Here is a 13,411-nt window from a genome sequence, read left to right on the forward strand (position 1 = left end):
TGAAAACAAAACAAAAGAAAATAAAACCTCAGTGAGCAACCTGTTTGAGTTGGGAAATGCAACGCAGATGTTTCACTATTCCCATGTTCTTTCTAATGACCCTTGGTGACCTTCATGCCACTACAGGCATAGGTGTCACTCATCTTTTGAGACTATGGCCTAATAGCTCATGCTTGGGTATCAAGGTACAACTGCAAGACCAATCCTCACTACTTTCCTGAGACTTCTCTCTAATCACAGTCTGAGTGGTTTTGAAGTTTAAACCTATGACTTTTCGATGTGTTAAACTGAACCCCCCAAACTTTCTGTTACAGAGGGAGCCTCCGGAGTGGGTGGAGCATCTGCCCTGCCTGCCAGCCATGCTCTGGCTCTCCGCGGGGACTGCCCTCTCCCTCTGCAGAGCAAGGCCAGGACAGCTCGCCACCAAGCAACCTGCAATGCATTGCAACTTGCTGTGTACATTTAGCTGCTTCTGATCGAGGCTGGCCCTAGATCCCTTCTCACACCGCACGGAGGTTCCTCCCTGGCTTCCAAGGGAACAGTTCTCTCAAACCTGCGCGGAGCAAGATGCATTTAACTGACCCCATTCCTTTTAACAACCGAGCATGACAGCTTTTAATAGCCTTGCAAAGACGGCGTGCAGCCGCCACCGCTCTGCCTCATTACTCACTGTTTCAGCACGGTGCTCGAATCCAATATGCACATTTTAGTTACGTCATGCCTGGGAACTCAACCACCCTTTTGTCCTAGCTCGCCTCCCCATTTTATCTTGTTTCTCATGTTTAGCTTATGTCTTGTTTTGATATTTGTTTTATTTAATTGAGTTACCCGGCTCTGGCTGCTGCCCTGTTCTGTGTGCTGAAGGTGCAGGATTCTTCCCCGTGTGTTACAGGGCATAGCACCTGCCATGGTGACAGTTTCACTTGGGAAGGTAGAAATGTGTGTGACCACGTCCCCTTTGAATAAGGATGCATTTCCAGGAAGGGGAAAATGTAACGGGATGCAAATGTTTTCCAGTGGCCTGCAGCAGGGGAACATGGTGGCTTCTTAGGAGAGTGTAGAATAGCGCAGTGAGCTCATTCCTGGGGCAGCGTCCCCCCTGGACTCTGGGTGACAGGAGCAAAGTCTCCTGGACGCATGGGTCAAGTGAAGGATGCTGCTCCCTTGGAAGCAGCTCTCTGGTATGAGGCTGGAGAATGGCGAGAAAGGGGAAAACAACCCCCACTATTTGTCTATAATCACCAAAAAGCCAGTTAAGAGGGACAGACCCATTCCGGGCACCCTGAGGAGACGGTTTTCCCAGCCTGTGCCCTTATGTGATCTGCTTTACAAAAAGCAAGCGTGACTCCCAAGTGTTCTGCCTAGAGCAGTAAAAACAGCCATGAGCGCTTTAAACACAACAATTGGGAGCGGGGATGCTCGCCTGTAATGATTGTTTATGTTAGAAAGTTGGCTGCCACCATGGTTAGACAAATGCTCCCACTTCTGCGGAGATAAAAGGCAAGCACTTGCAATCAGTAAGGAGAGTGTGTACGTTCTGGGGCTAAATGGCATTATAAAACTTCCTAATTAAGCATATATGCCGATGAGTTTTTAGCATCATTTCTCCAATTTAGCTTTACATACTGGGTGCGCTGTTCGGTACAGCACTAACTATAAACATTGTTGTTACTGCCCCAGCTGGAAAACAGAGCAGTTTATGTGCGCAAGAAAAAAGAGATTATCTCCCATCTGCTCCTGCCCATTATTCAGGGATGTGTCATTTTGTCTGCTGATGGGAGCCATCACTAGGATTTTAGTTAAATGGCCTTTTTATACTTGGCTATGTTTATTAATTATTGTGTTTACTTGGGGTTTAGTTCCCATCCTTAATCCCACAAATTTAGTAATTTAATTTTCCAGAGGTTTTTGAAATTAGGTGACTTTATATGTGTAATTTTTATAATACAAATGTGCACAACTGTAATTAGACATACTTGATGCCTATTTTTAATTGTATATTAACTTTACACTTACATCTCTGGTTAATATTCCTGACATTAAGAGACACATAATTTAAAAGGATGGAGCATGTTGTGATTCAATTTATACAAAGTACAAAACCAGCCAAAGCTAATTAATGTGGCTAGACTCTAGGGTCAATGTTTACCCTTGAGGTGAAGTGACCCTCCCGGAAGGGAGCCCCCAGTGTTCTGTGCCTGAACTGGGTGCTGCCTACAGGGGCATGTTCAGTTTGTGAAAATTTAGAGAGATGCGCATTCCTGATAGGTGCAATCTTCTGGAAGTATATATTCTTCCAGGTAAAAGTAAAAGATGGATGAATTCTCTTCTGTGATACAGTCAAACAAGAAGGCTCTGCACAAAGGCAGATTATGATGAACCCACCCTCCTCCCTCCAAAATAAAGTCAAAAATTAAGTTCTTTCTACATCTATAAGGCCAATTATGTAGGTAAATTAAATAAATGAATGTGCAACTCCTACATGCATTATAAACGGAGAAGACACAAATAGTCTTCTATGTCAAAAATGACCTTAGAAAATTTTATTGAGCTCTGGGTGTTTTCTTGCTTTAAACAGATTTGGAAATGATCATGATTTTAGTATATCTGAATCATTTGTCAAGGTATGCCCCTTTCTGCTTTCCTATGTACTATGTTTTGAGTGTCTGATTATAGAAAAATAACCAGGAGTAACAACTGGGGCTAAAATCATATATATATACACACATATACATTATATATGCATATATACACATACGTATATATTTTATTTTTTTTGGTTAAACTTTGCGGTCTAACCATGAAACAATATCAGACAGCTACTGTCTTACTCCAGATAGGCTCCATAGTTTGGAGAGAACAAATGTCAAAACCAATGGAATTTTTTTTTTTTTTTTTCAAACACTAAGACGTGGAGCGTTACCTGGAGATCATTTCAGAAACATTAAGATGGAGAAAACAAGCTCCCTAGGATTTCTCAGAGTTCATTTCTCAAACCATCAAAAACCATCCTGCTTGTGGATAACTTAAAGAGACATAAACAATGCCCCTTGAAGGAAATGCCAGGGCAGTTGACTGGAATAGAAAGCGATTGGATAGAATTCTTAACCCAGTTTTTAAAAAATCGATACCTCCCATAATCCCTTTTGCTTGAGCAGATAAGCCGGCTAAATAATCTGACAGTTACAAAATATTGAAAAATAAATTCATGCAATAGCTAATACATAGAGGGATTTCCAGGGGGAAGAGGGAACAATAAAACAAAAACAAAACAAAAGGTGGAGAATTTGAAAACACAAGCTTACCAACACACACAATGCATTCTATAGCCCATTGTACTTTGAGGCGCTTCTACTACTAAAGTGTAAATGCATTGTTATCCATCTAATTAGGTCAAGGTTGGGCTTGATGACTTTAAAATGACAGTATATACTTCTATAGAACACACACTAGCGTGCTATTGTTCTTCCATTTGTTAAGGGACAGAAGAGCACTGGAAATCATTGTTTTAATTAGCAACATCAGGAAAATGCTTTGGCGTTAGCACTAAATATACTGTCCTTTTAACCATAAGGAAAATTGATACTGAGCATGTGCAATGGAAAGAAAGCTGGCAAATGTCAGTGTGAATAATGGGTGAAAAAAAGGAATGAGGGGGTGTGGCATCTCAATCAAGATTAAAATGAAACCGATAAAGCAGCATATGGACTGGATAACAAATCAAAAGCATGTTTATCCACCGAAGGAACTGGTTAATGGAGACTGCCAGCACGTTGCCATGGAAACACTGACTGTTGAGCTGCACCATCTCATACCTTATCCAATACATTCCTGGTTGCTGGTAGTAGTCCAAAGACCCTGATCTCTTGATGGTAAACCCGTGGTCCAGCTGAGCAGAGAGAAACGGGGCAACTCAGTGGATCAACATTGTGCTAAAGAATTAAGACTCCAGACCAAGCTGTTCTTCATTGATTCTATATGTATATATAGTTACGCTGCCTCTTCTGCAGGGTAACTAGCTAATATCCTAAGTCTGCATACTGAAAACAAAAAGGCAGGAAATGACACTAATCCCTCATGAATATTTTGGAGGCCAATTTGCTCAAATAGATCTAGTTCATCAAACAAGTTTTTGAATGACCATTTTAAACATGTCCTCTCAATTTCAAAAGATACAAACACCTCTTCATATGCCATAGAATAGAAAATGCTTCACAATTCAATAAAGTACTGAAATCAGCATTAGCCACTTAAAGCAGATTGGACCCCATAGAGTATTACCGCATAAGGCTTACATTTGAGGGCTTCATAACTATGAAATGAAAGAGGACAAGAATCAGGTTTTGAAACCTCATTAATTACGGCAATTTAAATTTCTGAGTTAATCTTCAAAAGCAGAGCTAGTCTTAAAGGTGAATCTTTTCCTTTTTATAAAAGGTATATGATCTAATTAAAGGTGAATCTTAATTACATTTCTAAACTACAAAGATAGAGTATAAAACAGTCAATAAATTTTCTCTATGAAAATATGGAAAATGAAGTAAAACAAAATATAGTTTTCACTGTATATTAAAAATGCATATGTACAGTTAAGTGCTTATGATTAACACAAAGTACAATAAATAGAAGACAGGAGAAGTCCTCAAAGTTGTTCATCCTGGAATAAGATGTTAGCTTTTGGCTACCTGGGAATAAAAGATTCAATCCCCCAACCTGAAGAACACTAAACATGCTGCGTGCCCGCTTCCCCATTCTGCCTGCGAGAGGATGCGACTTGGACACCTTTCTTCAGAGAGAGGCTTACGTGTTCTTTCAAGTGCGTTACTGGTGTGATGCTGACGACAGTTTTTACTTCTGAATTCACAAAGGTATTTCAAAAACATGCCAGGGCACCAGGCATTTAAACTAAAAACTGTTTGGAGGATTTGGTGTTCTGATTATAAACTAGGCTATCCAAGTGTTCATAAAATGCAATGTGAGGTTTTAATCTTTTTAGAAACGTATGTTTCCTTTTATTGAGAAAAAAATTGAGTATACTATCTTGCTTTCAGGAAGATGAAGGTGTATGCTTGGCCACAGACAGCTACTTAGTAATTAGCTTTCTATTGCCATCTACAGGCAAAGTGTCATATAACAGGTCTCATTTTAGAACTAAGCTTCCCAGTGTCACAATTATATGCACGCTGATTAGTATGGATTTGTTCAATTAGACTGAAATGCTCTATTTGCATGAGCAAAATGCAAAAGAAGAACTTTAAAGCATTAGGAAAATTATTGGTTAAAATAATAAACAGTGTTAAATGAGGAAAAATAAATTGGAACTGACATCTTAGTCATCGGTTCTTCATCAAGCTGAGCAAATCTAATAATGCCTCTCTCTCTTCCCTCAGCTCTCAAAAAGTTCACCGTTAAAATGTCATCTCTAATTCATTTTATGTCTATAAATTGCATTTTAATAACCTTTTGTTTCCCTTTCTCTCTGTCTCTCTCTCCTTTTAAATCCCCCAACTACTGAGAAAGGCAGCAGAGGGACAATGGAGTCTCTCTGAGAGACACAGAATGCTGCAGTTCTAAGGAATGCAATAGCTTCCACCTAATCCCATGGCTTGACCTAATGTCAGAGCACCTTTCCTCCTTCAGGAGGGTGTGTGATCCCAGTGAACCTCCAGCTAGTAATTACTGTCCTAACCAACTCGAGGCCCTCTTGCAACCTTAACATAAGGTTATCATTTGTCCTTTCTTTGGTCTCAATAATGTAGGGAGTGTGAAGCAGAAGAAAAACAATGACAACAAGAACAAAAAACACTACAGTTCAGAACATGAGTACATGTTAAACTATGCTCATATCATAAATTACACCTGTGAGAGAGGCTGCCGGTTATGACAGTATGCTTTTTTCTTTTTCTTTTGTCATTCTAAGAAAGAAAAAAGTGTCATAGATTCTCTTATGGGCATTGGTGATCTCCAGCAGGTAATTAGGTTTCTAACTAAGAAATGAGAAGTACTAGTTAAAAATCAATTATTTAATTGTTGGTTCCCCCCCGCCACCAAACCACAAACTAACGCTACATCCTAAATAATAATTTTTTAAAAATTCTAAAGGGTATATGTAATTCTAAAATATGAGTCCCATGGTAAAGGCGGTTTAAAATACATGATTTTGTAGCCCCTGGGGAGAGCATATATATCCAGGAAAATTCTGTTTGAATGAAATTTATGCTGAAATAAGTTTTTGTAAATCTATCAAATAGAACTCATCACTGTGTTATATCAATTCCTGAACTTTTAATGATGTGAGCAAATTAATCATTATATTAAATTATTAAATTATCAAATAGTCTTTATAGAATGCATCATTTATAAAAAAAATTTTCTTCTACCTTCCACTTATTTTGCTTCATAGCAGAACAGTCTTTCTTGGCAGACATACTTTGGAATATTATTTAATGCCAGAATTTCTTTTTCCTGTGATAGTCCCCTGATAGCCTTTGCATTTTAAGAATGAAAAAATGGTTATGCAATATAATTGGATATATCCAGTGCTATTCTGAAAATAACAAAATGAAGGGGCCAAAATAGCCAGTTTCTAATTCCCAGCCCCACCCTGTGGCTACTGACCTTGGCCAAGTTCTTCTAGAAGGTAGAGATATTTATGAGGGAAAAGCATTCTGGAGAAGGTGCCTAAATGTACATAGTATGGTAGACCAGTTTCTCTTAAAACGACCTCTGAAATCTACATTGATATTCTCTTTTATGCTTGAAATAGGAATGCTGATGGTTACCATATGAATTGTGCTGTAGATCTGACAGGCACTTTTTAAGATACAGTTTTCTGAAACCAGCCAATTATTTTGAATCTGAATTAAGTTGATAATTATTTTTAAAAAGACAAAAACCTCTGCAACGGTAAAGATTAAACAAGCATGCAACCAATGCATAACTCAGCATTACACAGCCCACTTTACAATTTGTAAGTATATTACCAGTTTGTGCAGTTTCCATGGAAATCATGTTAGTGATGAATTGAGAAACTTGCATTCAAAATTGCATTCAAAGTGGTCCAATCATGACATTTAGGAAAAAAAATAGTGGATCTTTGATCTTCAAATACTAACGAGTGTTTTAAGATCCACCTAGATGAGGTTTTAATGAATTCATATGGATAAGGCTTCAGAATTTATCCAACTTTGATTAAACTAGGATTTCCCCTCAAATATGTGCTATTTGTCAATTGGAAAATTGCCCTGATGTTCCTGCCCTTAGTCATTGTAAGACTCCTAGAATACTGTGAACAAACCCATACTGAGCAACCAAGGCAAACTTAACCAAAGACTGATTAAAATAAAAGACCAGGGAAAAAAGAAAACAAAATCAAAATGACAGAGGTGGAAAAGGCACTCTCTAGCAGCCGTTAAGCCCTTAGCAGGAGAAAAACAGTCCCTTTCATGGACAAGCGTGCTGGCAGTCCATTCCAAAAGAAAACTGTGGAATCACATGTTTGGAATAGACTTATATCTTGAACAAATAATGGAAACAGAGTCTAGAATGTCTGGTTTAGTAGAGAATCACTATGAGATTGTTGCTTTCAAAAATTACTGACTGAATATCAGCTCAGAACAAAGAACACTGACCATCTATGGAAGACGTAGAGGCTAGTTTACCTCTACACTGAATTTTCTTAGAAAGAATTAAAGATAGAGGGCAGGAACAAGTTGAAATTTGAAAACTTCAGCGGCACTGAGGAACATCTGGAAGAGTAGGCATTCCTTTTCACTTTACACATGGGCCAGTTGCTCACACGCATGTAAATCACTATTGAAAGGGTTCAATCGAGAAACGTGAAATGTAAACAGTACGAGAGCGTGTATGCATGCATTCGTACCATTTGCAAGTTCTGGAACCTCATATCAAATATTTAGTAACCCAGATCTGGGACTGGTGGTATCAAACAGATCACTTGTTTATCCTCAGTTTTATTTAGACCTCTCATGCAACCAAAAAAGAAAAAAAAGAAAGAAACTAAAAACACCCAGAGAAGTTAGATATTCAGTACTGCTCATGAGTGAGAGGTACTGTTTAATAGCATAAATACTTTTGAAAAAGTCCACATCACAGTGTCTTAAATTCTTTGTTTGGAGAAGAAAAAAGCTCAAGTGATTTTCAGATTGAATATGCTATTAAAATTTACATACTCTGAAAAAAAGGAAATTATGAAAAACTCAAGTAATTAGAACTTGAATATATTTACTCTAGAATATGACACCAGGAAATATGAGGTTTCATTTTTCCTCGGCCCAATTTAATCTTTGCCTAGAGCTGTGATCAAATTGCATGTAGTGTATGTCTGCATGTATAGAACAGAAAAAAAGGCCTTGTGCAGCCGCATCAATAAAATAGTAAATGTTAAAAGACCTTCAACTTTAAGAACAGAAATTTCCAAGGAGCAAGACATTATGACTTCGTTGGGTGTTCACAGTAATTCAATTTCACGGAAAATCTCACCGCGTAGCTTTCTGCTATGCTTTGACTTTAATTTAGGTCTAGTATCAAGATCCATAGTGTTCCAAGCTCTCTCTGCAATGTTGTCTCTCTCGGCTTGCCTTTCCTTTCTAGGTTCTAGCAAAAGGACACTATGAACTCTTTTTCTTAGAGCCAAAAAGTTTGCGTTGGCACAGAGTCCAGCAGGGGGGAGGTTTTCGGTTTTAAATAAATAAATCATAAAATTCATATATACTGCAAGACACCCTGGAGGTGTTGGATAATGATGTGACGCCGAGGGAAATGATCTGCAGAAACACATAATATATATAAGTCCCATACCTCCTCTAGTGTATTAAGTGGCTGAGCTGTCTAAAGAAATGACCCATTCTGCTGTCTCTGGCTGGAGAATCTCCTGAGTAATGCCTGTCTCTTAGGTGGGTTGCTTTAAAAAAGTTATAGGTGGATATTTCAGATGCTTACTGCTATGACAGAGACTCCAGCTGCTGTGCTATTCGGCTTGGGGCCTGTGTTGAAATGCTTCTTTATCTTTCCAGCTACTGACAGCTGATGTTCATTTTCTGGGAGGCCATCATCCTGGAGAAAAAGAAATAAAGAGAAGAGAAAATGAAAGAAAATGAGATAAATGAAAAATGAAGGTCAAATCTTCCAGTCATAGGTAGCGATCTTAGAATTCATAAGATGTCAGAAATAAACCAACCAATATCTACTCATTAAACACTGTTGCTGGAAGTACTGCTCCAAGGTCTCGTTCATTTCCACATCTGCTCTAAAATTAATTTGCTTTGTGTCATCTGACCCTCAGAGATTTGTCTCTAAATTTCAAAAAAAAAATTATTTCTGTTTTTGGTTTTTAGTAAAATCTATGCCAACCACGGTTCTAGGAACATATCAAAGAGCAAGTTCATCTAGATGACCAGAAAAAAAAATTCAACGTGAACATCTTCTTTTTAATATTTTTTTTTCCTCTTAACCCATTATTTAGACTCAAAGCCAAGGGTCTTGGCTGGCAAGCTGGGGCTTCTGCATGGCCCATAAATAAACTCAGGCTTGTTCCACAGCTACTCATTTGGCCATACCAAAATCCCAGGCAGCCTTCCAGGCAGAAAGATCTTCCTTAAAGTTTAAATCTTTCTTGCTGCCTTCAAATCATCTGTCATTATGACGTAGTTTATATTGGAGCTCATTTTAACCAAGGTCTCTATTCTCTGCTGGAGCCCTCTATGACTGAGGCTGGATACATGGTTCTACTGTTAGAATCGCAATAACCAGGGTCATAAGTATGTGCCACCACTTACTAGAGTTCATGATGAAAAGGCTGCAGGATCCTTCAAGGCAGAGACTGTGTTTCACTCACTATAGATCCCCAGGTCTTAGCATAGTGCCTTGCACATAGTAGATGCTCAATTGTGGAATAAATGAATGAACAGATAATAGAACGTTTGCAACTCACTGCTAAAAAGAAACTCCTGGCAATCACTTTGATGCCATTCATTATTTTTCTTTTCTTCTTCCTCTCCATCATTGTGCAGGTAATTTCTTGGTTCCACCCAGGAAAATAAGTCTGCTGCTTCTCAAGCATAATGTGCTGGCTCCTTTTGCACGAGCTGGTCCCTCCACATGGCATTTGCTTTTTCTTTCAGCATTTGGGCATTCACTTATTCAATGGACATTAACTGCATGCCTACATGGGCCAGGCACTACAGTAGGTGGGGGAGAAACGACGGCAAGCAAAGACAGGCATCGACCCTCCTCTCCTAGACCCTCTGCTCCATTTCTTTTCTTCATAACTTGGGCCTGTTCCAAGGCACTTATCCCCGGGTTAAGCACAATCCATTCTATTGGCTTTTCTGGAAACCCCCAGTGCTTTTTTCATTATATCAACTTGCACTATTTCTATTTTTTGGTGTTACAAACAAGGTGAAACTCCAGTAGAGTAGGGATGCTACTTGGGGAGGGAACAGAAGCAGGGCCACATGAAGTGCCGACTTTGTCAAGGGCTATGTTAGGAACAGCAGAATGTGGGAGGAAGATGTGATCTCTGTCCACCAGAATCTTGCAGGCTAATTAGGAGACAAAATGCGCACAGACTATGTAAAATCGTGAAACAGGCCAACAAGATAAAAAGGAGCTGTTACAAGGCAGCATGACGGGATGGCTCAGCTAGGCGCACCAAAGAAGTTCAGAGGAGAAAGGGCATATTTTCTGTTGTGAACAGGCACAGCCGACTTCATGAAGGATCATGGGACTTGACCTGGCCCTTAATGATGGAGAGTGTGTTGACAGGTAGAGAGGAGGGACAGTGATATTTGGTGTGTAGTGTGTGCAAGTGGGAAGCTACAATGTCATGTCTGCCAAAGAAGAAGTCAAACAGTTTGTCTGTAGTTAAGAGATTAGGTACCATGGTAATGGCAGAGAAAGCTGAAAAAACAGGAGAAGATTGGCCATAAATGAGTACCCAAAAGATCCCAGAATTGAAGTCTTCATCTCCATTAGGAACACAGCTTTTTAATAAGAGGACTGTAAGTTTAAGAAATGTGAAGGACTACCTTCCCTTTACTGAGGTATTTTTATAGTACATTATCCAGCTCTTGGTTCACTCTACAAGTGAAAGAGAAGTCAGATGATAATTACAAGGAATTAGGATTATGCATCCAGCGTTCTAAACACAAGGGTGAATTCAATGGTGTATATATAAAATGTTTTTATTAAAATGGTGAATGAGGCCGAATGTGGTGGCTCATACCTGTAATCCCAGCACTTTGGGAGGCCGAGGCAGGTGGATCACCTGAGGTTGGGAGTTCGAGACCAGCCTGACCAACATGGAGAAACCCCATCTCTACTAAAAATACAAAATTAGCTGGGCGTGGTGGCGCATGCCTGTAATCCCAGCTACTCGGGAGGCTGAGGCAGGAGAATCGCTTGAGCCTGGAGGCGGAGGTTGCGGTGAGCCAAGATCGCTCCATTGCACTCCAGCCTGGGCAACAAAAGCGAAACTCCGTCTCAAAACAAAAACAAGCAAACAAACAAACAACTGGTGAATGAAACAACCCCGGAATTTAAGTTGGACAATAGCGTTTGGAATCTAAGTTAGAATTTTTGAGAGTTTTTCAACATTTGACAAGGGATAAAATGATACTGAAAGTCTTCTGAATATTAGTATCATGCCTTGGCAAAGTGTCGGGTTCTGCCAGAATGAAAGGGGCCACCCTGGGTGCCCTACTGGCCTCACCCCCCAAGATTACACATGCACTTCTTACCATCTCTTTATAGAGTTTCAGGCTACCTTGGGCAAAGCGAACAAATGAGTTTTCGATGATGAGATAGTTTGAAAAGCATGATTGTGGAGAAGGTTGAGGAAAGGTTTTTCTTTTTAGGATGAAAGCAACTTGAGCCTATTTGTGGTCTTAGGATAAGAAGCTAGTGAAAAGGGAGAGTTGAAAGATAGGAGAAAGAGCAGGGTAGGCACGGAGGGTAGAAGTGAAGTGCTTTGCCTGGGGGAGGTATAGGTTTACTTCTTTCTCTGGGGCAAAGATGAAACAAAGAGAATGAGCAGAGGTGCAGGGGAGGGAAATGGTAAGAGTATGGCAGGGCGAGGAAGATGAAACAAGCATTAACTGCTATTAATATGTATGATCGCTTTCCTCCTCAAACTTCCGTCTATTTATTAGTCCCATTTTGAAGATCGGCAAAATGAGGCTCAGCAAGGTGAAATCATTTTCTCAACATCACACAGCTAGAAAGTGGTTGAGTCAGCATCGAACCAGGCCTGAAACTCTGTTCTTTTTCCCACACCAGGTTGCATGAATTGAGGATGCTCACTAGCATGGCATCAGCTACAAAAGGGCTGCTTCACTGCTCAATGGAAATACTCAGTGAATCATCTTTTCCATGGTGAAAGTGGCACAGTGGTGAGGGGGAAGGAGAATTGAACCGGGGCTGAACAAACCAGAGAATATTTGGACGCGACTTAATGGAGCCTGGGAAACATCTGGTGGTCAATAAAAGAGACGCTGAACATTTCAGGGACCCAGTGGAACACAGTTAGAAATTCTCTGTCAAGTGGAGACTGGGTGTCCACTAATCTGGGATGTGTCAACGTGACCTATTAGAGCCAGAACTCTAGGATCCTATGTGCAGCAAGCAGCGCAGCAAGGCCTGGCTGACACTGGGCAGAATAAAGTTGCACGGAGCCAACAGGGTTGCCCTATGACTGGCACAGGCTGTGTTTACCAGCCTGGGTGCAAATATGGGGAAAGATAGCTGGGTCTTCATAAGAGCGGCCCCTACTTAACTTACTGAGAAAGATTCAGCTGTTGCTGAATAACCCCACCTTCTTTTCACTCCCCACCATTGGCACCATTTCAGAAACTTGCCTTCACCTGGCTTTCGCCCCACTGCCAGTTCTTGAGCTAGGAGTTTGCTACCTAGCCTCCTCACAATGGATTTCCTTATCATTTCCCAGCCCTGTCCTGCTCCTAATCTCCTGTCAAGGTTTCTAGCAACTCTTTCAGATACTGGGGCCTGGAGGTGAAGGCCTCCAGCTTTACATTCCAGTGAAGGTTTGAGCTTCCCTTGGGTTATTAGTTCACATTGAAGCAATGCAAGTAGCAAAACAACTCTCACAAGTTGTCAGAGAGGCTTTTGACTTCATAAATCTTAAAACGTTCCAGGATTTTTTTCCAATGAAATAAGGTGTCTCAGCTGGAGTAGGTAAAACATATACATGTACACATACACACACACAAACCCATGACAATGAAAAAGTCTGCAGTGTTTTTATATAAATTTTGAAGGTTTTCAGCATAATTGGATAAAAATACTTAAACAATTGGCTTTGCAGGGATCTAATCTGTACCTGTGCCATACAGATGGATGACAGAGATTTAGCTAACTTACTGTCATGCATCAG

The 13,411-nt window shown here is 40.0% G+C and overlaps 1 protein-coding gene across 4 annotated transcripts in view; it reads right to left on the reverse strand.

Annotated features, from left to right (window-relative positions):
- DCLK1 (doublecortin like kinase 1) overlaps window positions 1-13,411 on the reverse strand; it is a 352,724-nt gene that overhangs the window by 15,263 nt on the left and 324,050 nt on the right. For 2 of the 4 annotated variants that reach the window (XM_050766066.1, XM_050766069.1), the window contains 2 exons: window positions 8,962-9,075; window positions 3,816-3,889 (listed from right to left, as the gene is read on the reverse strand). In XM_050766066.1, the coding sequence (XP_050622023.1) occupies window positions 3,816-3,889; window positions 8,962-9,075 (188 nt within the window). The remainder of the gene's footprint in view (window positions 1-3,815; window positions 3,890-8,961; window positions 9,076-13,411) is intronic. The other 2 variants (XM_050766067.1, XM_050766068.1) reach the window with 1 other exon arrangement.

The sequence above is a fragment of the Macaca thibetana genome, chromosome 17 (genome assembly GCF_024542745.1).
Source record: "Macaca thibetana thibetana isolate TM-01 chromosome 17, ASM2454274v1, whole genome shotgun sequence".
Taxonomy (NCBI): domain Eukaryota; kingdom Metazoa; phylum Chordata; class Mammalia; order Primates; family Cercopithecidae; genus Macaca; species Macaca thibetana.